This window comes from Lagopus muta, chromosome 2 (assembly GCF_023343835.1).
Source record: "Lagopus muta isolate bLagMut1 chromosome 2, bLagMut1 primary, whole genome shotgun sequence".
Lineage (NCBI taxonomy): Eukaryota > Metazoa > Chordata > Aves > Galliformes > Phasianidae > Lagopus > Lagopus muta.
In genome coordinates, this window is record NC_064434.1 from 90374026 (window position 1) to 90398050 (window position 24025).

The 24025-nt window shown below is 42.5% G+C and overlaps 1 protein-coding gene and 1 long non-coding RNA gene across 6 annotated transcripts in view; one reads left to right on the plus strand and one right to left on the minus strand.

The window, feature by feature from the left end:
* The window catches only part of ESRRG (estrogen related receptor gamma), a 382131-nt gene extending 374386 nt beyond the window's left edge, over window positions 1–7745 (minus strand). The window contains exons 1-2 of one of the 4 annotated variants that reach the window (XM_048937124.1): window positions 4588–4686; window positions 3933–3999 (exon numbers count right to left, since the gene is read on the minus strand). Coding sequence is in view for 1 of the 4 variants with exons in the window: in XM_048937114.1 (XP_048793071.1) it covers window positions 5456–5457 (2 nt within the window). In the remaining 3 variants the exon portion in view is untranslated. Of the gene's footprint in view, window positions 1–3932; window positions 4000–4587; window positions 4687–5455 lie in introns of those variants that run through there. The other 3 variants (XM_048937122.1, XM_048937114.1, XM_048937120.1) reach the window with 3 other exon arrangements.
* A 237-nt stretch (window positions 7746–7982) lies between these two features.
* Window positions 7983–24025, plus strand: part of LOC125689630 (uncharacterized) — a 44213-nt gene continuing 28170 nt past the window's right edge. The window contains exons 1-3 of one of the 2 annotated variants that reach the window (XR_007375370.1): window positions 7983–11777; window positions 12469–12649; window positions 18417–18569. This is a non-coding gene — a long non-coding RNA (uncharacterized LOC125689630). Of the gene's footprint in view, window positions 12650–18416; window positions 18570–24025 lie in introns of both variants that reach the window. The other variant, XR_007375369.1, reaches the window with a different exon arrangement.

A 24025-nucleotide genomic window follows, 5' to 3' on the forward strand; every position in this document is an offset into this window, starting at 1 on the left:
TCTAAAATCTGGCCTGATATTTGGAAAGTTATATTTGTTGGCAAAGTTCCCAAGAGATTCAGCAGAGTATTGCTGTTTTTTTAAAATATCTATAAATTCTTCATCTATTAAAATACATGCATATCAGTAAAAAGTATTTAAAAAAATAAAAAATAAAAAAAAAAAAAAGGGAAAGTTAATCAACACAAAATAAACACAACCCACTCTTCCTTCAGTGGATTCTTCTGAGTCAGAAGAATTCATTTTTCTCACGCTGCAGAACTCCTCTATTCAAACAACAGCCCAGGGGATCAGCAGTGGCCCCCTAATCATCCTTGCTACCAGAAGGCAGAAGCAAGTGCTATTGATTAAACACAGCATTCTGTAAGATCCAGTTCTTCTGATCAAATTTGTATTCTCTCCCTTAGACGTCTAGTTCTGTTCAGTTCTGAACAAAATTACAGATGTACCTTTGTTAACTCATGTTCATTTCCAGAAACTGATCCTCTCGGTAATGTTAGCTATTAGTGATTATAGTATTGCTCAAGGCAGATTCCTTGTTGTAAATGGCACCGAACGCTTTACCTGGATATTGCAACAACACATTATGAGCATTGGGATATAAACAGAGTAATGAGTAATGTGGCCAGCCTCTGGATTTAAGCAATAAACTAGCTGACTTCTGTGTGAAGACACACTCAGCTAGAAAATTGAGCTATCATCAAAGCATCTGATATGATGCCTGTGTCTTTTCTACTTTGCTAGTGACTGATCGTTATATTCAGCTGTGAACCATGGCCCGAAATGAGAAAGGTCAAAGTTTTCAAGGGCGGCTTCTGGATTCAAGTTTCCAGCTTGAAATACCTATAGGCAGATTTCCCAGGTGCAGGGTTGCCTGACATTTTGCTGGGTCCATATCCCCTTAGTATCAGGAAAAAACAAGGCTGGAAAAATCCACACACTACCTCAGATAAAAAGCCATTTCATTAAAGAATTGATCCTGAGGTTTAACATCTGTCAGAAGGATGGTATGATGCCTACTAGCATATGCACATTAGAAAATCCAGATCTAAAAAATTTATTTAGACTACTTAACCTTTTCTCTCCTCATTTCCCAACATGTTTTGTCTGCTGTTACAAAAAAATCTATATAAATTTTGGAAATATAGCTCATTACCATAAACAGTTTTGGCCTTTTATTCAATACAGACGTACTATGGAAACAGTCTCTTATAAAAATAAGGCTTTGTAGGATCTCTACATATATAAAAATAGAAAATGTACATTATGCTGGTATAAACATTTACAGCCATCTCTTGATTACAAAAGAAAATACGAGAATTACGCTCAAGAATCTTTCAATGAATTCCAGAGTTTTACATTCGTCCATTATGTCACTGGCTACAAGAACACGAGTACAGCAGCACTGCTGGAGAAGTCTGCCACTGAGTTCAGGGCACAAATCTGGCGCTGTCAGCAACCTGTTGTCACCTAGTCCAGCACACCATCTGAAAACTTCACTTCTTGTCTGCTTTTCTAAAACCAAATGCACCCAAATGAACTGTTTCTCTGTTTTCACATAACAGGAGCAACGGGTGGGTAATTCCTATTTGCAAGTTATGGGTGATTTCTTAAGAAAGGGAAAATAAGTGTAGTTCTCAAGCATTTCACTGCTATTGGTAAAGATGGGATAACATACACAATTCTGTACTAAATGAAGAGTTGTTCCTTTTCCTTATATTGCCAGCACCAAATGATACTATATGATCTCCCAGTAGCGATGCTAAGGCTGTCCTTTAAGCTGCTCTGTGAAGGTATTTCATCCCCTCTCAAGCTAAGTGCCAACTTGTTTAACTTGTGACATTTTGCCACAGTCCCGTCAAGCGAACAGGAAGAACGCTGAAAAGACGGCGATTAGGCCGAATGCCTCCCAGTTCGCGCAACTCAAACGAATACACGTCCCGTAAAATCCAACGTTCAGAAATCCTTCATCCCTGTGACCTCCCGCCTCATCTCATTACAGCGCATCTACCGACTGTCTTTGCCCTTTCGTGCCAGAAAGGGCAGCGCGGACAGGCGCCCGCCGCAAGGCCAGCAGCTCCCCGCGGCGCCGAAGGGGTGCCCGGTCCGGAGCGGGGCGCCGCACCCCATGGAGCCTCCGCGGCTCCTTCCTCCCCGGCATCGCTGCCGGCGCGGCCCGCTCCCGGCTCCGCACGCCGATCCCGACGCCAAGTGATACAAAACGACGCGGTCCGGGGACAGAAGGAGCACCGGGAGGGAGCCGTGCCTGCTCTCGGGGCTCTGACGATTTAATCCCGGGGCTTTCAGTAACTTTCACCCGCGCCTCCCATTCTCCCAGAAACTTCGTACAAAGCCGAGGAGCGGGAAAACAAAGGGTCAAAGAACAAAGAGCCCAGCCGCGAGGGGAAGGAAGGGCTCGGGCTGACCCCTCTTCACCTGCCTCCACCCCGGGGCATACGTCGGAGGCCCCGACCAGGGCGTGAACCCCCTCCGCAGCATGCGTGGGCTCGCTCGGGGTCTGCTTCGGGCCCGACCAGCGGTGCTCTAGGGAAATAACTCGGCTAGAGATGTCTCTGCTCCCCTATAACGCTGGAGGCCCCAGCGCCAGCTGAGCACCGCGGGACGCCACCATGGGAGAAGCGATCGGGAAGACAAGGAAAAACGTCCTCACTGCTCTGCTGCAGGTGTCCCGCCCGCCTCAGCGCTGCTTTTAACTCTCGCTGAAACGTCGCCAAGCGCCGTTGTTTTGGCTGTCCCTCTCTCCCCTACACACCTATACCGAGAGTGATCCCTCCCGCGAAACTCCTACCCTGCTCAAACTCCCCTGAAAGTGGCAGGTATCCTCTTACCTGTTGCTACGAGGTCCCTGTGCTTTCACCAGGGTGCTTTAATCCTTTTTTTTTTTTTTTTTTTTTCCCTCCCCCTCCTCCCCCGCACTGTAACCTGGTCGTCGCAGAAGCCACACTGCTTTTGGAAAGCGAATTCAGCCAGGCGGCGGGGCACGGCAGGGTTCGGTCGGGAGTTACAGACTTATTCGGGACAGCATTTCCAAACACTTTAAGAGGTTGTTTTTCCTTCACACGTAAGCTAGAGGTGAGCTAACAGAGTCTCTTTCCTGAAGGAGAAATTAATCTAGCCCTTAATCAGGGAAAAGCAAAACAGAACCGCCACGGATGTGTATATCGGGGTGTGAAAGTGGCTGCGCTCACGCGGAGCCCCACAGCCCGCACGGGAAGAGCCGCCGTGCCCCTTTCCTGACCTCACCGTGAGAGAAAGGCGCTGCGTGGGGAACGAGCCCGAGCTGAAAGCCTGAGGGTCGCCACTTGGGAGCAGCTGCGACGCTTTCGCGTGAAATCTGCCGAGGGGACGGGAGCAGGACCCGTGGCAGCCCGTGCCCTCGGTGAGCTGCAGCCAATTACTTTGCTTTCATGTGAGAAGTTTTGCGTATGGCTGCTTGTGAGGAAACGCGAGAAGCTGACGAGCCTTTGTTATGATTTAATCAAAGAAATTAAAGAGGGAAGGGTTGGGATACACCCAGTTTGGGACTTCAAAAATTTTTTTTAAAAGGAAAAAAAAAAGGGGGGGGGAATTAGTTTTCAGGACGCTCTGTCCAACCGTTTTCCCGATGCGCAGGGCAGCGCCGGGCTCGCCAAGCCCATTCATCGCACCGCTGCCTGGGGTTTGGGGTTTCTCTTTTCCCCTCAATGGGGTTCCTTTCAAGACGCGATTGCGATTTCGGGGGGAAAGGATGAGTAGGTGCCAAAACAAGCTGAGGGTGGGGCGGATTTTGGCGTTTCAAGCAATTTAGCAGTTGTGCTCGCAGCAGAGATGTAGGTGGGTACATGAAAACCTCTTCCACCGGGGTGTCCTATTTTAGCAATTCTAATTAACACAGAGTTTAAAAAAATGCGAAGGAAGAGCGAGTTCCTTGCCTTGTTTCCAATGGGCGCGGGGGATACCGTCAGGTACAAAGTGCTCCTAGCTTGTTCTAACGTGCACCTTTGTTTAAAAGAGGAAAAAAAAAATAATAATAAATCAAGCTCTTCCTCCGATTTCAACTAATGTATTTTAAACTGGATTTATTTCCTCTGCTTTGTGTGATTTGATACCTACCGTGTAGCCCTGGCCCACTTTCAGCCCTGCGGGTGCGCTCTATTACGTGCGCAGCTGAAAGAAAAAAGACGCTCCTGCTCGCTGTACCTGCGCTTGGGAGCTGAATTGTGAGCAAACCCGGGCTCAGCGGAGCGCGGATCCTCTCCTCTCCCTGCAGCCGTGGCTGTGCGAGTTCAGCCCAGCCCCTCGGATCAATCCCTCAGCCGTTTCCTGGTGCTTCTTTACACGGCTCCTTATTGAAAAGGAGCCTTTACCGCCACCTACAAATAGCCCCGGAGAGGAGGCACTTTTCCTGCGCTCCGTTCTCCCCACTCAGCGCTCTCTCCCATCTGCGCCGTGCGGGAGCTGCCCGCACGGCCCCTTCGCAGCCTTTGGAGCGAGCGATCGGCTCCGGGTTCCAACACCCGACCACGCCGGGAGCCTTGAACTTTGTTCCTAGGCACGTGAGGGAGAGGAGCAAACACCGACACTCACCGCGCTCTTTGGATTCTCAGGCGCAACTCCGTCTCTCCCTCTTCTTTGTGTATGAATGAGCGGAGGTTACAGCCCGGGCACGCTGTATAATGCCCCGGATAACCCCGGCCCTGTTAATTTAATGCTACGCTAACCCAACGGCGTGCCATTGGAGCCCTGTGAAGGAACCAGCAGTACCGCGCCTCCCCGCGCACAGCCGCTCTAAGAGCCACCGTCCCTCCTACAGGACGCGGGGGTTTTGTCCCCACTTGAAACAACCGAGCGCTGCGCGTGGTGTGAGCGCAGGGAGAGGGGAAGGAGCATCGCTCGAGGCGCGCAGATAGCGCGCAGCCATCGCCCCCGCGTCCTTGTAGCCCGCTCCTCTCTCTCTCTCTCTTTTAATTCCCCCAGATAGGTTTTGATGAATACAGATCGTTACCCGCGCGGATACCACGGGAATTGTCTGGGGGGCCGAGCTGAGCGCTCCGGGAAGGAGGAGGGAGGGCTCTGAGCCGCGCTCTCTCCCGTCCCCAGCTCCCCGCCGGCTCGGGGGACAGCGCGAACGCCTCATCCCCCCCCTCCTCCTCCGCTCCTTCCTTCCTTCCTTCCTCTGCCCGAGCACATTTCTCCCCCACATTCGCCTACGTTCCATTCCTCCTTGCAGAAAGGAAGGAGCCGTGCGAACTCTAACTAAAAAGGAAAAAAAAAAAAAAAAAAAAAAACACCAGAAAAAAAGAAAAAAAAAAAAAGGTGGGAGGGAGACAAGACGGGAATAAAAAAAAAAAATAAGGAAGGGGAGGGAGGAAGGAAAAAAAAAAAAAAAGACAGAAAGTGTCTGTGCGTGATCGCTGCCCATCTGTGCGAAAGGTGCTGGCTGCGCGGTACTCACATGGCTGTGTGGAGCGGCTCGCGGCAATTAATGAGTCTCGCAGCTGGAGCTCCTCTCGGCCCGCTCTGGTGGAGCGCTCTCCGCTGCCTCTCGCGCACGCACAACCCCGAGCAGATGCTCCAGGACCGGCCGCTTTGTGAGGGGAACAACGCGGGAGGGTTTGTATCGCTCCACGTTCGGGTGTGTAGCCTATAAATAGCGAACTTTTTGATGGAATCAGCGAACAAATGAGAGGAGAAGGCGTAATTTTGCGCAGGGAGCCCCCCTTTCTCTTTGCGAGATTAAACCCCCCCAGGCAGCGGCCAGAGCGAAAGTTGTGGGTGTGCAGAGAGGAATTTGAGTTCACTTTGATTGTGCGCGAGATTTTTGTTTGTTTGTTTATTTGGGGCTCTGCTTTCTGTTTTCCCCCCACAGCCCATACATTACACCCTCCCTCCTTCAAATCGGGGGCAGGAACTGACCCGGATTAATGCCGACTTTAACTCTGAACTGGAAATATGAGGCGTTTGAGGGTGTTCCTTTTTTTTTTTTAATTTTTTTTTTTATTATTTTTTGGAGGACGAAGAGGGGGGTCCACGCTATCCCGGATGGACGTGGATGAGGCGGGCAAGCGGCTTTCTTGACTTGGAAAGCAAGAGGGGGAATAGGAAAAAACAAACCAGACTGGAGTTATTTGAGGGATACTTCAGGAAGGAGGAAGGGAAAGGGGAAAAGTGTTTGTCCGCAGCTTTAGGCAGTGCCCCGAAAGCGCTTCGCTTGGGGTTCCCCTCAGCCCACACAGAGTCGCACTGAGGGGTAGGAGCGAGCGCAGTGCTCCCCCCGGCTGAGATCAGCACGGAGGAGCCCGGCCTTGCCGGGGCAGCCGTCGGGCAGGGTCCCTCGGGGCAGGCTACGCTCAGCCCTCTCCCCGTATTTTGTCTGAGTATCGGCAATTTTGGGTCTCCCCTCTCGCTGATCGCTCCCTGCCTACTGAGGGTTTGCGTGCCAGGAGACAGAGATCCAACCGCGGCACCGAGATTTTCTTCCCTGCCCGCTCTGACCTGCCGTCCTGTCCCGGGGAGCACAGCCCTGCGCCTCCCGCAGCTCCGGGACGCGCCGCGCTCCCCTCTCCCGGCGGCAGCGAGAGGAGCGGCTGCGGGGCGGTGCCACGAACGGCCCGGCCCGGCTCCGCAATGCCCGCTGCCGCAACCCGAGCCCTGCTGCCCTGCGTTCCCTTCTGCCCGACGCCCTGCTCTGTCCGCGCACGTTTCCAATCTCATGGCTCATAAACTATTAGCGAGGAGATTTCATTATTCACCTTCTGTATCGTACGAAGACGAAAAGAAAGAAATCACAAAGATAATCCCGATCCGAGCAGCATCGCGCTGCAATGGGAGAGCTGCACGGGGCCCCGGTGCTTTGCGGTGGGTGCTCCCGAGGAAAGGGTGAATCCTGCGGATGGCACGGGGGCTTTCTGTTTTTATTTTTTTTTTCTTTTTCTTTTTTTTTTTTTCTTTCTTTCTTTCTCTTTTTTTATCCCCCTTTTTTAATAGGCTGTGCAAAAGTTTGGACCACGAGGTAATTATAAAAACCAATATAGCGAATTTTAGAGAGAGACCCACTTTGCAATTTTACACCGAGAAACGAGATATTCCAGCAAAATTTCGGGTCATCGTCGACAATGGAGAGATGTTCTCTCGCTGTTTAATATACATGGGGTGGGAAATGGAGGGGAAGGCACCGCTAGAACACGTAGTGCCAAAGGAAAGGAAAAAAAAATCAAATTACTGCATCACATTTTGGGGCTATTTGGCAGGACGCTTCAAAAAGAGACCCACACTTGATTATATCTCTAATGATTTTGCTGTGTAGCTGCTAGTTAACAGTAAGGAGCAAAAGGGGCTTTCTACAGAGTTTGTGCATTAGGATACCTTCAAAAAGAGAAGAAAAAAAAAAAGATTTTCCTTGTACATTGATGGCACATCTGGGACTGCAGATGACCAACCTGGACCGACTTTTAATTAACACATTGACCTGCAGAAGAAGCGAACTCCCTGGGAAAAATGCTGTGTATACACCAAGAGCTTTTCACGTGCTGTGGGATCAGCTTGATTGCCTGCCCCAGCCTCCCCCCCAACTCGTTCTGGAGGAATACTGCCACTGAAAGGAGTGCATGGCAGTGCCCCAAAAGCCCGGAGCTGCTCAGCAGAGCGCGGAGATTCGGGTGCTCAGGGGTGGGTTTCACACTGCACGTTGTGCCTGGGGCTGAGAGTAGCCCCACCCGTGTGTTGTGGCCCTAAAGCCCCCCCCCCCGCCCCGGGTGAAGCACAAAGAGAGGTTAGTGGCCTGAAATGCGGATCCTTCCCTCTCTATTCTGTCTCGCTAATCCTTTATATCTGTATTTGTATTCCTTTTTTTTTTTTTTTTTTTCTTCTTTCTTCCCCCTCTCCCCCCCCCCCCCCTCCCACCCCTTTTTCCAGGGCAGATTTCAGACAGGTTAGGTGCATTATGCCCCCCTACCCGCCCCCCCCCCCCCCCCCCCCAACCTTCAAGCAGAGAGACCAGAGTATGTGGAGTTAAAGTGTAACTTCTTGACAGGTAATAATTAAAAAGCTTCTTTCTAAATCTCTTTCCCCTCTGCTGAAAACACCAAGGCTTGCTTTTGCAATAGATCGCATTGATCGCACTCTATGCACTGATCTGTCACCAGCCCCCAGCCCAGATGCTCTTCTGCACTCACCAGCACCTTCCCCTCTTTTGGCTAGATGGCTGCTCCAGGGCCGTTTCTGGGACCCACCAAAGAGGAAAACCAGAGAGTCAAAGGGGACCAACTATCTCTCACACAGCTGGGTTGTGCAGACTGTACCTCTGATTTTTGCCCTACGTTCACACTGTGGGGGAGTTTGGAAAGAAAAGATATGCAGGAAACCAATTCACTGCCATTGTTGGGGAGGATCTCTGCCAAGAGGCCTCAAACTCTTCCCAGGGGCAGAACTATCCAAAGCAAACCTTCAGCCTCGTCCTAGCAGCCGTGTTGAAAGTTTTAGGTGCTCTGAGTTACATGAGGTCATAAATTAATCTGCCAGAGGAGCGCGGCAAGCACCTGATATCAAGGGAGGGTCAGGAGCCGGCCAGCTCCAGCTGGCCCCACGTGTGATTTACTCCAGGCTTTAAAGATGTATGCTGTGGTGTTTTGATAAGAATAAAAGAGTCATCAGTTTGATTTGGCAATTTTTTTTTTTTTTACTCTTCTTTCTGAAGAGGGCTGCAGCTTTAGCTGTGGAATTTGTTATTGCTCTCAGGGTGCTTTTTAGCAGAGGCTCTCGGTCTGCATGGGGCTATTTCATCCCTTTGCTGTTAGACTTAACTACGTTTCTGTCTCTATGGAGCAAGTCAGACAACAGCACGCACTTCAGCTCCTCTCCTGCCTGCAGCATCTCCTGAAGCACTCAGAAAAACCACAGCCCAGTTGTGCAGATAAGATTCTCTGCCTCGGCAATGGCCCACCACTACGTCACATTTCTGACCTCCTACCACAAGTCCTTGCCCTATAGGTCACTCTCTTCCCCCGACATCATTCCAGTACATAAGCACTTTCTTTTTGTCCTGTACAGGTGCATTCACACATTGTTCAGGGCTGAGTGTGGGAGGATGTCCTGCTCTTAGCTGAACACATCTCTTACGTGCAGGTCCCATCACACCCACGGTGCCCTCATCCAAAGCCCCCAAACTTTCAGTCATAGCTTTTAATCAGAGAAAACTGAAAGAGTGATTCCCATTCTGACATGGAGAGACCACCAGAAATACCCCAGAGCAAGGAGTAATGCACCAGGAGCATTCTGCAGAAATGACAGCAGTCACAGATAGCAGAATTGCATGAGGAGTTTGGGATTATATCCCTGTTTTTTTCTCCTTTCTTCCTATTTTAGTTTCTCTGCCTGTAAAATAGGCAAATAGCTTCTGACCCTACTGCTTTTCCATGAGGCAATTGCTCTCTGAAAAAAGAAAAAAATCAGAAACCCTCCGAGGACACAATTGGTGACAGTGTTCTGAGGTGGATGCACTGCCATTCTTGTGTTGTGCTTGGCTTAGACTTCCCAGCACAGACCCTGTTTTCTGTTGCATGTAGCTTTAGAAAAAACATCATCACTTCAGCTGAAAACTGATATGCTGACTGTCTGTACCAAGATGATTATTTTGAAAATACCTGCCAAAACAATTTGTCCATTTCCAAGAACAAGGTTATGGAAAAATAAACAGTTTTGCTCATACTAAAAAAATGGAAACTTTTTCCTTTGAAATGCTCTGCTGCCCTCAGGCTTTGAAGCACGGACTCAAAATGTGACCTCTTTCATTCAAAACGCGCCTTTCCTTTCTCTGAAAATTTACACAAATCTGGCTAACTTGTACATATTAGATTATTTTCTTTCTTGGATGAGCACACTCTCAGTAATGATTTCTTTTCTTCTAATAGAGAAAAAAAAATAAAAAAGGATCATTAAAGACTGGTCTTGTCTGAGAACAGAAGCTTAAGAATACTGTGGTAAAGCTAGATTTCCACTTTAATCCCCACCTCCAAATTTTCCCAGTGAGCACAAGCCTTGGCACAGGATCTGAGAGGTAGGAATCCTATCTCTTCTAAGCTCTAAATGATTTGAAGGTTGTATCAAGAAGAAAGGTCTCTGCATGAATACGACAGGGAGAAAATTCCACCCTGTGACAGAGAAGGCAATGGAAGCAGCCAAGCAGCCTGGAGAGAAAAACTGGGACTGGTGTTTGGAGCAAGATCCTGGGACTGATTAGGTAAGGAAACACAAAGGTGTTATGGAAAAAGCAGAGAGAAAGTGCTCAGCAGAGAAGCCTGGAGGGGAGAAAAGGGGCTGCCATGTCCAGAATGTCCAGAATAGCTGGGCTGAATCTCAGGTGAAACACAGTAAAAACTGTAAGTCAAAATGTTTTATTTCTGTATTGTTAACTGATGTACTTCAGCTTCTCTGTCAAGCATTAATGTTTTTTATTTTGAATAGAATTTGTTTTCTGATTCTGGAAAATAAAGAATTTAATGACCTTCACAATAAGTATTTCTGAGCAAATTCAGAACATTTTAAAATGATTTTTGTGTGTGTGAGAGACATCAAGCTAAGGGAACGTCGGCACAAGCTGTAACATCAGGTACTCAAATGTTAGGACAACGTCTAAGCTGAGAGTTCCTAAGTTCTGTCTCCCTACACTGAGGTACACAACCACAGAGAGTTCATTCCACCAATTTCCCAAAATACAAATGTAGCCCTGCAAGGTATGCCTTCTCGGTGGGCAGGGCACAAGTTCGTAGTTTTTATTCACTGTATTTCCAATTTGTCACAGAACTAGGTACTGTTCACAGACAAGGCAGACAATTATAAGGAGAGAAAGCAGGGCCTTGTGGCAATGTGACAGCTGAATTTTGTTTGTAGAATCTGAATCCACTCCCCTTTCACCTCAAAGCTTCTATAATGTGAAGAAAGTCACCACAAGATGTAATAATTAGCAGAGATTTTTGTGTTATGGGAGCCCATCATGAAATTCTGGAGTTGGATTTACAGAAGAAAATTCCTATGACAAAATCCATGGGACTGTACATCGACAATGCCAAGGAATGCAGAATGTCAAACAGGCTGAAAAAAACAAGTAACCAGCATCTCTAATTGGATACTCAAAAATAGCGGGCACTTCTGACTTTAATCTCATTTAGTTGGAGCACAGATTTATTAACAAGGATAAGACTCTCACTGCTTCAATTTTTTGTTGTAAAGGATGTTTGCCAAACACCCAGACACTATTCATCTTGTGGCTGTGAGAGGAACAGCAGAAAAATGTGCTGGGTTCAAATTGGGATTTCTGTGCCCTAAACAAAACCTACAGAGTCCCACACAGATAAATTCCACAGCAGAAACTAGCTCCTGTTAGCCCTGTTCCACGTACTACTCTGAATGACAAAGGGGTGCTCACAAAAATATCAAGCAGAAAAGTCCCACACCTTTTCAAATGATATTCTTGTAGGTTGTACGTGAATGGATGAAACAAAGTTTTTGTTTTGTTTTGTTTTGTTATTTTTGAAAAGGGAGGAAGCGAGGAAGAAAAAAGCAGAGGAACAAGCCCATGATGTCAGAAAACATGGAAAATATCAGTTTTGGGCATTCAGCCCAGCAACTTCTCTTTGGTTACTGCAAGATCTCTTTTCCTTTGCATTTTTTTTTTTAACATCCTTTCAGTCGCTTCAGAACAAACATTTTTTCCAATGACAAATTTTGAATTTTAAGGAAAGCTTCCCAGTATTTCCCAGAAAATTCTTGATCATCTCCAGGTATGTGAAGGTGCCGTTAGGAGCTGCATGATAACACATCTTTGCAAGGGATTGTAACTGAGTGGTGTGATCAGCTCTCATTCTGTCAGTTCCTACTGCTTCCTGCTGGCTTTAAATGCTTATAGACTCTGTAATTTGCTTTTAATTTGAGTGTGTGTGTATGTGTAAAATACTATATGACCACATGACCATGCAAGATTTATCTTCTACCTAATTTATTGCTGTTCTATTTCTTCCATTAAAGCATAAGTTTTTACATCCATTCATTGATTTTACATTCCATAGAATCACAGAATATCCTGAATTGAAAGGGACCCACAAGGATCATTGTGTCCAACTTGTGGCTCCGTACAGAACCAGCCAAAATCCAAACCCTATGTCTGAGACCATTATCCAATCGCTCCTTGAAGTCCATCAGCTCGAGACCATGCCCACTGCCCCCACTGCCCACTTTGGTTTTTTTTGCTCTTATAGCATGTATTTAATTGCTTGATTTTTAATTGCTTATATATTATTTATTTTAGCATTGACAGCTATATGTAGGGAACTGGAGTAAAGTCTCCAAAGTTTTCAGGTGGATGGAGGAACCATTAACCCAGACTGCTCTACAACAAGCTGGATTTGCACAAGCAAGGGGCAAAAAAAAAAAAAAAAAAAAGAAAAATTTAAAGTTCTGTTTTCTGTGTTACAGAAAAGTTCCAGAATCACTCTCCTTCTTAATGTAAAGACAGTAGCATGATCACCAGGCATGTGGTCCTGACCTCAGACCGAGGATCCTTGGCCTAGAGTCAGGCAGTCCCTGCAGTCACTGAAACAGCCAAGTTAACTGTCTGTTTAGCCATGGATTAAAATTCATCCACTGATCCAAGACAGTAAGTGAGACAATAATTTGTGACTCCTACTTTGCTTCACAGCAGATCCTCATTTAGAATAAAGCTGCAGTTCAGCGGTGAGTTTTTATGCCCAGAAATAATCATGATGGCATTGCAAAATTGTACCTGTAATAATTTGAACAAATGGGATAAATAAATGCAAATTTAAAAGGGGCAAATGGATCCAGTTTTCATTATTGCAGAGCCTGTTCAAGAGCAAGGCATAAAGATAGCTTCGGGAACCCTGATACAATCAGCAGTCACCATTACTTTGAGTAGTAACTCATAACAAATAAAGTGCCATTTCCATTGAGTAAGGACCTCTTCAACATTGCTTTTACCACCACAACCTAACTCACTTCTCTAGCAAATCACAGACTTGATTGAAATGTTGTGGAGTAAATTGCTTAATGCTTTCTAGAGACCTCAAATATGTGAAGTACCTAGTGAATAAATGTGACAGCTAATTTCAAAACCAAGGACAAAAAAAAAAAACAAAACAGCCAGCTAGAGAATAGAGGCTCTATCTTTTTTAATATTTCTACTAGATGCTGTACTTGGCCTTAGTGACAAAGCAATATACACTCCAAAGTTTATCATTGTTATACTAACATACAAGAGAGAACAACTAGCGCAGTCTCAGTTACGCAATGCAAGGGTGGCCATCTGCTGCTGAGGAACTGGTTTTGACCCAAATAACAGCAAGTGTTTGTGTGTCACAGACAGAAACTCAAGGTGTGTTATCTGCATCTCCATTGAACAACATTAAAAATAAAACCAATAACTTCAAGACCTAGTATGAAAGTCAAGTTAACATAAAACAGTATGATTACTTCTGTGCTTGTGTACCTGTATCAGAAGCCTTTTCACACTGATAAATGTCCTCATCATAGTCAATAATAATTAAAAAAAAAAGAAAAAAAAAAGCTTTTTCTTTTTCTCAGCATATCTGTCCAAATCAAAGATCTGTTATTTATGTCAATAAAGATTTACTCTTGCTTGTGATGATAATCCCATACCATCTCACCTCTGAGGTGACTATCTCTCAATGACGAGTGGATAGATCACTATGTAAAACTAAGTACCTACTTTGAGGTACAGTAATCTGACCGTATCTCCATGTATCTTGGAAGGCTCCAAAACAACTGTAAGGGTCATGATAAATCATTTGAGTATAAGGTTAATGCTCATTGCAATAGCATTGCAATATTTCATAGGTATATGTGCAAAGGCAAAGGTTTTATTCATAAATACACTGATGATATAATTGCCTTGGACCCTCCTAGCATAAATTTAGAGAGAGGAGTAAAATAAAAGATGACTCTAATTTTCTGGCTATGAAGATGACTTTTCCTACGAGCAGTGGCCGGTCCATCTTTGTCACACTCGGCATTACAAAACTCCCCACTCGCTCACCCGTATCACCACCAGAGAGAAGGTGAAAGGCAGAGCTGTCTAAGGAAGTAAATTTAAGATGATTAAGATAGTCTGGACTTGCTGTGTGGCCTCAGTAGTTCACTCATGGGAAGGCTTGCCAAGGCAGAAATGGAAGTTAGGCACCTAGTCCAACTCTCACAATCAAGAGGCAACCTCCCTAAAAGCAGCATGCCAGTCTTTCACTGAGTTTGAATTGTCAGAAAGAGCTGCAGCATTTAAACTACTTTCATGGTGAGGGAATTTTTCAGTTTTGGGATTATTTTCTTGGTCACTCATGGTAACTCCACATTTATGAGAATAAGGAAAGTATACAGGCCTACTTGTAACACTTCAGTAGAGAAGAGGCAATTGCTTGAGATCTAGCAGCTAAAATTTGTGATTCTAGTTTTAGCTCTCCTTCCAAATAATAAAACTGTATTTAAAATAAATATCCATGATAAGATGTACTGACAACAATAATAAAACTGTGGAAATCTAATATATTTGAATGCTTACTATCAAATGGAAGCTACTGTAGAAGGAGTTACTGAATGCTTTCAGCATGATAGACATACTGATTTCCATCCTACAGCATATATGGGTATATAAGGGCCAGGAGAACAGCGTTCAAGCCTCCATTTTCTGGAGGTGATGATTATGAAGATATGGTATGTAGAACTCTATGGAGGAGGATGAGGCTAAAGGTGAGACATTCTCATAAATACTGATGCCAAAAGGAAAAAAAAATAGAAATGACTTCCGAAGCCATCAGAGAAATCTTGAACACCACGCTATTTTAATGATTTTGTTACTGTTATTGGAACCTGAAAATTACTTCTGTTCTTAATAAATACACATTTATTTCAGTATGCCTCACTAATACTTTAACACTCCTTTGGTACCTGATTCATTAGAATGCAGGTGAACTTTGCCTAAATACGGAGAACTGTAGAGCTAATGTTAGCATCGTAATGTAAAAAGCTGAGAAAGAGCATTTTATAAAAAGTCTAAAATAAATTGAATGCCTGTAATTTTTTATTTTTTTATTTTTTATTTTTTTTAGTGGAAGATTACAGATCTGTAGTATATATATTTATCTAGTCATAAATGTACTAGCATTTTTAAATGCACTAATATTTTGAAACACGTGAGTGAATCAAGTAATAGACTGGAACAAAGCATATTATTATCAGTTCTGCATTCAGAGTCAGTTTGAAGTTAAGCAGACAAGTAAATTTGAACTCAGAAAAATAGATTTCTAGCCCTATATATTTACCTCACAGCCACTTTTTTACGGTTTGGTAATACTTTGTTATGGCGGGAGTGCAACCTCTATTAATCTGAAAGTACAATGTAAGCTCCCTTTCTTCAGGAATAATTCTTCTTTGCCTGCATATTTGTATCTTCCCTACCTTTGATTTAGAAACTCTTATTCATCTCAGTACAGGTGGATATCAAAGCCTACCTTTTCTTCCGATTAGAATCTATTGGCAATTGCTCAGACATATCGGTGCCACAGATAAAAAGAGATTCAGATATTTTGTAGGGTGCTTGGTTCCTTGTGCAAAGATGTTACAGCCTTTAAGCTGTGCAGGTGGTCAGGCTGCCAGGGCTTCCCTCAGCCCCCTTCCTACAGAGTTGTCTTCTCTTGAAGGGAACTTGGAGGAAGACTCTTATCTTAGATGGCCTGACATCATCTTGTGCAATCTCTTTTCTCAAAGCTGCTGAATTCTCACTTGTACCTCTGAGGCACTGACTGTGCCGTTCATTTAAAGAATTTATTTATCCATTTTTCATAGAATCACACATTATCCTGAACTGAAAGGTACCCATAAGGATCATCTAGCCCAAGTCCTGGCTCCGTGCAGGATCACCCAAAATTCAAACCACATTCCTGAGAGTGCTGTCCTATCTATTTACTATAATAGGAACAATTTCATTCTGGACTAGTATGCTTCAGGCTTCAGATATCAACATCCAAAACAAGTCAAAGCTGTCTATGCTTCACATGGCACAAGAACTTTTACTCCTTCCCTAAAGAAAATGTTCTTGTTGAATAGGAAATGATACACTGGATCATACAAATGGTCCACCTACACAATGTACACTGCCTGCACCGGCTAGAATCTGATATAACCAGGAAAAATGTTGAAACTACACTATAAACAAGTGGAAATTCTCCTGGAGGACTTACTTTTGTTTTTAAGAACAAAATAATGTCCCTTGCTTCAGTTAGGGGAAAAGCTGATTGGCTTTTATTTGATGTTGGAACAGGACCAATACACTGATACAAAGATACTCAGAAAAGTGAGTTTATAATATCCACATTGATTTAAAAGAAGCCTAAAATTAAGGCTGTGTAAGCACCATGGCAGGTTTCTGTTTCTATTTATTTGTTTTTCCACATTAAACAACAAATTCTTACGCCAAGAACCAAAGAGCAAAATTTTACATTCACTGAAACCAAATACATTTTAGAAGAATAAATTATAGAATTGGCTTTTGTTTCTAAAGTCTCTATCTTTTTATTCAGCAAAGGAATTGAGAAGATGACATGATCAGCAGGTAGGAAAAGCATCTGTGGAGATGGTGGTTGTTATTACTGCTGGGTGAACGTGATACTTATGGAACATATAAGAAGCTTTCTGATCTCACACTTCAAGATTCACGATGTGCAAACACTTCTGGGACTCCCATTGATTTAACTGGATCTTGAATATTGACACAATAAACCAGTACTAAAAATGCTAAAAGTTCTGCTTGTGGATAGCCTGGACACTCAGTGCTGCTTGCCTTAGGCCCATGGTTAATTTTTAACAATGTGGACACAAACCAATGACCTGTGCTATTGCTCAGGAATGTCTGACCACTCACCGACTCCCAGTTTCAACAGAACGGCCACTATACTGGAACTTACTGGTGCCTAAGGACGCACCCAGTTCAAACTACTCCCTCCTGTTACTGGGATGAAAGGAATATTGTTACTTTGGAGTGAAAGCACACTGAGATATGTGAAAAGTTTGCTGAAGTTAAAAATGAAATGGGTTCCAGTTGTTATTTCTTATTACTTTTATAAAACTGTTTTAATAAAGATGGAACGTTTAGACTGAATGCAGCAAAATGATTACTTTAGCTTAAAAGAACAACACAAGGAAAAATACATAAGTAAATTAAGACAGTTGTTGTAGAAATATGATTAAGATCTGTACAACTAATAATACAACTGAAAAAAAAAAGATGTTCTACTGATTTTAATTTATTTGTGCATAGCAATTTGTAATTAAAACAAATCCTATTTGCTGCTTATTTACAACTTTATCATAACAGGACCATAGAGCTGAATTATATTAGGTGATTTTTATGTTTTTTTTTTTTCTTTCTACTTCTGTGTACACATCTAAATCATGAAGAGAAGATGAGAGCACTAGCAAAATCCAAACACTTTATTCAAAACAAAAAATGTAATTGTTCAGAAATAGGCTATTGACTTTCACTGGGTTAAACAGCTCATGTAGTGATTAAGCTTGAAGCTATAATTGTTCTTGTCACCCAAACTCTGCTCAGTCAATATCTTTTTATCATATACATTTTTAATCACATATTAATAAACAAGAAGGTGTGCTTTATTGATGCCTGGATTAGTTTATTGACCAACTCAACAACTCTATGTATGGTTTCTGAACACAGAAACAAGGTCAGTGTGTGAAGATGAGGAATAGTACATTCACCATCTTTAATATACTTCATTCTAGCAGTCCTCTTGTAAGGTGTTGCAATCTCTACAGTTTCTCCAATTTTTTAAAATAAATTATTTCATATTTGAAACTGCTTCAAAGTTAAAGCACATTTTGGGTTGAGCTTTAAGAAATATAACCACGAGTTTCTCTAATACAGCATGATTTTGACACCTTGACACTAAATTATTTGGAAATGTTTCATGTACTTGTAGATTCATATGAAATATTCTTTATTCACATATATTTCTGAAAGCATCTACGCTTTTCAGATTCTCCTAACAACTAACTCTGCTCAAACTTCTTATTCATTCCTTTCTTTTCTCTATGAAGTGCTACTGTGAAGATTCCATAACAGTAACTCAGATTTGGAAAGAAGGCCTCTAAAACAACTATATAAAATTAACAATTAAGACAGTAATATAACACGACAGTATTTTTGTGTGTTCCTTCTTGTCAGACAAAAGCTGCATATAGGAACTCACATTTCCTTTTTTTTTTCCAGCTTGTTTTTCAAAAGGATTAGAGATAGATCTTTTCATCAGTATTTGCACAAAATACTGTTTTGCAATAGGAAAGTATTCAATTGAAAATGTTTTGATGATTCTGTCTGTCAGATGCTCACGTGATATCCTAAAAGAAGAGTCGTTTGGAAACAGAGCTGACTGCAGCATGTGTGAAAGTACACATCAGCCAGACACAAAGATGAAGTCTGCTTCCAACCTGAAGCTCACAGCCTCTAAATCCAGCTGAAAGCTCTTCTCCTTAAGGTATGAACTTAAAATAGGCCAAAATGATTACTCACTACAGTATCGTGTATGAGTATCTCTGATGTTACCAATGTCTCACATACCTGAATTAGGTGATGACACATCTTAAAGAAAATACTTTTAATCTCTACTTTCTCTAAAACCACACACACAGGCTGCACTGCTTTGCTTTCCCACTGCACACTTCTTCAGGTGACTTGCCAATGGGCTCCATTCTCTACTGCACAGCACTGCTCACCGTAACAAGAAGTTGTTGGAATAGCTCTCCGCACCTCTTTTTCTCACTCAAGAATTGTGTTTCATCTTTGTCCTCTAAGTACAGCATTATCAGCTACATTTTCCGTGCAGATTCACTTGTGTAGTATCTGGCAATATTTCTGCTCCTTCTGGGCCCTTTTCTGATACTGTCTAGATTTACACAATTTTTCTAAGTAGAGGGAAGAAATATCTTAGTTCAATCAAGTAGTGCTTTCCTATGCCTTTGATTATAGAGTTTAAAAGACGTACATCTTTTGTTTTCTTTTGCAAGTGCTACTCTATAATCCTCAAGCTATGGTGTTGGGAAAAAAAATAACTATGTACACTGAAGTGAAAATAGCTAGTGTAACATGAAGAGAAACTTGCTAGTATAGAACAAAAAGCAATACAGATGAGCATCGGTACCAAGTGCAGGCAAAAATCCTGCAGATGACTAACACACTGGCAAAGCCATTCATATTCACATGAACATTGTATAAGTGCCAAGTGCACCAAGATGTTGCATAGGAGTTCTGGTCATGTAAGGTAAAGCTTCCCAGAGGCATCCTTTAATTGGTCTAATTTTCTCTGCCAAACACCATCAAAGTTCTAGATGTTCAGGCCAGGTCTTGTCACTTTACTATTTCATCACTTTCTGGATTATCTACTCCCAGCATAAATGCTCTCAAACACATTTGCTGCCTGTATGTTGCTCTCCCTTTCACATGCATAGCCACCTACACACCTCCTTCTATAAGAGCCTTACTGAACTCTCAGAAATAGAGACAGGAAAACAATGGAGCCTAAACTGCTATTCAACCTCAGCAGGTAAACGGATGTCCAGACACTTCCTAATTTCACGGGTAGGCACAGAAAATCCTCCTAGCACATTAGGAACACAGTCCACTCTACTTCTGTTAATTTTCACCTTTTTTGGGGGGGGGAGGATAGGAGGGGGGTGGAGGCAAACACACACACAAAACTAAATCTCAAGACAAGGAAAAAAAACCCACAACAACACAAGCTTCAGGTTGCATATGCTACTCCATACTGTCAGTGCTTATACATAGGAAGCATATGGAGCTAGGTAAGCAATAACATTTCTGAGAAAGATATTATTAAAGGGAAGACAACTGCTAGAGCCAGTTTACGAAATGACTGAAATGAGTACAGCACTCAATGAATGTCTGTTTTCCTTAGTAGGAACACACAAAATCACGCCAGCATGGGATGACTCACCACAAATAGGTGGGTTTGACTCTTGGCTCTGACACTGACATATTGCATGGCCTTAGGCAAATCCCAAAACATTTGTTTTTACTTCTCCACTTATATGATCTGGATAATACTTATATACCTAAGGGGGGTATTTTAAGATACAATATGTTTAAGATACTACAAAGATTTTAAGTGCTGTAACATAGCTATGCCTCATTAACAACGTCAAGCTAAAATAAACACTGGGATGATTTAGGTAATGTGGTACATGTTCCTGGAACCGGGAACTTTGCTGAACAAAGAGCAAAATCTTCAAAGAGCCAGAGGTAAGGGAAGGCACAGCCCACTGCAAAGCTGAAGTACTTTGCAAGGGTGGATGAATTTATAAGAGAGGAAGAACAAGTTTGTTTAATAGGCAAAAGTTCAGTCTTCATTAGTTTTTTAAGTGGTTGGGCTGAAGTGAAAGACAACACAAGCTCAGAGGTGGGTGAATAAAACAAACGTAGGCCTCATTTATCCACACGTATTGAAGTTAGAGAGGATTTTGCCAGGATGAGACCTGACAGTTTGTTCCTACTGCCTACACAGTAAGAAAATTATTAAAGTATCAAAAGAGATACCTTTCATGCAAAGCTTCCTCTCATGTTGTGAAGGGCAGTTCTCTCTGAAACTTTGAAAGGTGTTCTGCAAGGATCACAGTACTGCTTCATGTAGAAAGGATCACTCTTATCCTGTGGGACTTATCAGTAGGTCAGAAATCCAAGTGCAGTGCAACATGCATTGGAAACCCTACTGAAAGAGAAGGCCCTGGATAGCAATCCCTTGGCATGTTAATTGCACTTAAGGAATGCTACCAGAAGCAGGAGTGAGGCATGCAGCACAGACAGAACTGAGGGGCCACAAAACTCTGCCTCAAGAGTCTGAGCCCATCACCACTGTTTTTAAATCCTACTTGCATTAGAAGGAATACATTGCTGGGCTATGCCAGAGAGAGGCAACTCCAGCCCACAGCATAACAGGTGATAGCACAGCATTATCACTTCTGAAGTTCTCTTACTTTTTTGTCTTCTCCAAGATGTTTTTGCACTTAGGACCTAAAAGAATAGTGAGAGGAAGTCTGACAGTGTGGAGAGTGGTATAAAAGGATGTGAAATCAGGTTAACCACTGTGAAAGTAAGAGGGAAAAGCTTGAGCTGTGAGGAAGAAAAGAAGCTGAAGTGGATGTTCTTGGAGTGAGGAAGGACAGAAGAGACATCCTCAGAAGTGATCAGTGGCAGGGAATGAGTACAACAACAGCAGCAAACTTTGAAGTATCAATAAGTGAGATTTGGGACAGTTAGTGCCAAGATCTATTTTTTTCATTAGATGTTACTGTTTCAGCATTTCAGTAAACATGAGAAAACAAGCTGAATGAGTTGTGATTTGGAGTGGGCCTCCAGCTACTGGAGGTAAACCATAGTCCTTTTTACTGTGGAAACAGGAAGGGACTGAGGGTCTGGTCTGGCACCTAGTCCAGCTCAGGTTAGTTTCACAGAAAGGAACCCTGATTGTGACTTCTGAGTCTGCACAAAGATGTGAACAAAAGTGTTGCCAGTGGAGAGATCTGAGAGACTTTGGTGCACTTTCAGTCCTAAACAGAGCACTCAAATAGCACACTATGTAGGAATCAGACACTCTGGACTTGCCACACCTCATAAATCTACATCAAGGTAATTTTTAAATTTCTACTACAGGCTATTCTGTGATAGATGACACGACGAATAGGGCAGTTTCTATACTTCATACTGCATCTTTATATCTGTCATATTTACTACTTAAGATGTCTCTAAAAATGGGCACTGACTCTAGAATGCAGTTTGAGACACTAACATATAACTGGATACGGAAGTTTCTCTCAGCAGAAATCAGTTTTCAAACTGAAAATACTTACACCCAGTACTTCATTGATAGACTTCATTTTAGAGACACAAAATGAAATTCATATTAAACTAACAAAGCTAATACATTTTTACTACATCTGCAGACCACAGAACACTTTGCTTTCAAGAAAAGTTGAATAAATCACAGAGCTTTCTTAAAGAGACTTCTCCCCTTGTCTTCAGAAAGTCTTTAATGTGACATCTGTCCCTGCACTGTCACCTCTTTTAAAACTAACAAATGCATGACATATAATACAAGATTTATAAATTAAAGAAACCCACCCCTTTTAAGTAATATTCTTTAAATCTCAGTTTCTGACAGTCCTCCTATTTGCTCACTAACTGTAGTAGGCGTATTTTTCAGAAAATAGTGAATAAAAACTGACAAGCTATCGGGGGAATCTGAATGCATAATTGATAGGGGCATAAATTAATATGATTAGGCCTTTATTGGGTGCCACTGCTGCCAAACCTACAAAAGGGGCATGGAATAAAACATGGCTATGTTCTCAGGGCTGATAGACATCAATATGTAATGCATATTATCTCAAGCCTTCTCATGTACTCTGCTTATGACAGCACTCAACCTAATTGAAATTTTTATCTTTCTGTTGCATACAGACAGTTTTGACTAGGTGCTTCCAGGGAAAAGAGAGAAAACCAAATGACCCAAACGAAGGTTTCTCTGCAGAGGTATATACCCCGCTAGCAAACCACTGTAAAATAGCTTTCTGCTTGTTAGCTTTCTAAAGTCATCTTCAGAAAGCTGTGTTAAAGGTATCCCAGGACTTGGATACCACTCCCCCATTTAACTAAACAGTGCGTATCCCTAAAATTAAGAAAAGAATCAAATGATTGCTTTGTAGAAATCAATATACTGCGTGCTCACTTCAGCTGAGGTTTTGCTTACTACAGTTCTTGTGTTGCATACATTTAGCTTAGGAAGAAATTATTTTCTTTCGAATAATGAACTTCTTAAAACTATTCTACTTCAGATCTGTGATGGAAAAGTTAAAAATTAAGAAGAGTTTCTTGAAATGACAGCCTTCATGTCTCTCCAAAATACATTAGCCAGCTGACACATTGTCATCCGATAATTCAAAAATATTTTCGACTTTTTCTTTCCTTTTCAGTTATTAACTATGAATTCCCATCCATCCTGTAAAAAGCCATTCCAAAAAACATGGTATCTGACAGTAATAAAATGTTTCAAGCATTTGCTATAAATGAGAATTCATCAATATGCACTTTTCCTAAAGGGTTTTGCTTTGACAAGTCAAAGTTGATGAAAAGGTTGCACAGTTAATATTTTGCTCTTTATCAAAAAGTTCTGTACTGCTCAAGTGTTCCTGAGAATCTATGCTGCAATTACTAAATACTTTTATTACAGTAGTGCTGGATGTTGTACAAATAAGATAAGGAGTCAGTTTCTGCTCCATTGTTTACAGTCTAGAATGGGATTATCCCTGGAGTAAAAAACATTCAACCTGTAAAAATCAAACTAAAACACAGAAAGAGGCAGAAATGGGTCCAACACATCACTTTAGCTTCATTGAAACTCACTTCCAAAGACACAAGAAATAAATCTATTTTTCTTTTCTTTTCTTAATTTATTTCTGGAATATATTTTAAAATCTATGCATTCAGTTTAATAAATACAAATCATGTTATTGGTTATTTTTATGCTATGAAGACAAAGACATCATAGGCAAAAAATGACTTTCTCCTCTCAATGGACAATGTTTCACTCTCCTAACTCATTGCTTCATTATCATAAACTGTAGGGCATGCATAAATATGAAGAGGCCACACGTTCTATAGATTAAAGAATGACACACAGACTTCTGAAAGATCCATGTTCCTGCACCTGTTATGTCAAGTCATTTATTTATTTCAGAGTCTATAGAGCACTCTTACATTCATTTTATATCTGCTACTGGTAGCTGCAAGTTCAACACATGGAACCAACTTGGTATGATTTCCTTTACTTCTTTATATTACATACAAAATATTAGGACATGTTATGGAACACATAGCGAGAGTTGGTACCTAGGGAATGGAAAAAAGAAGTCTTGAACTTCC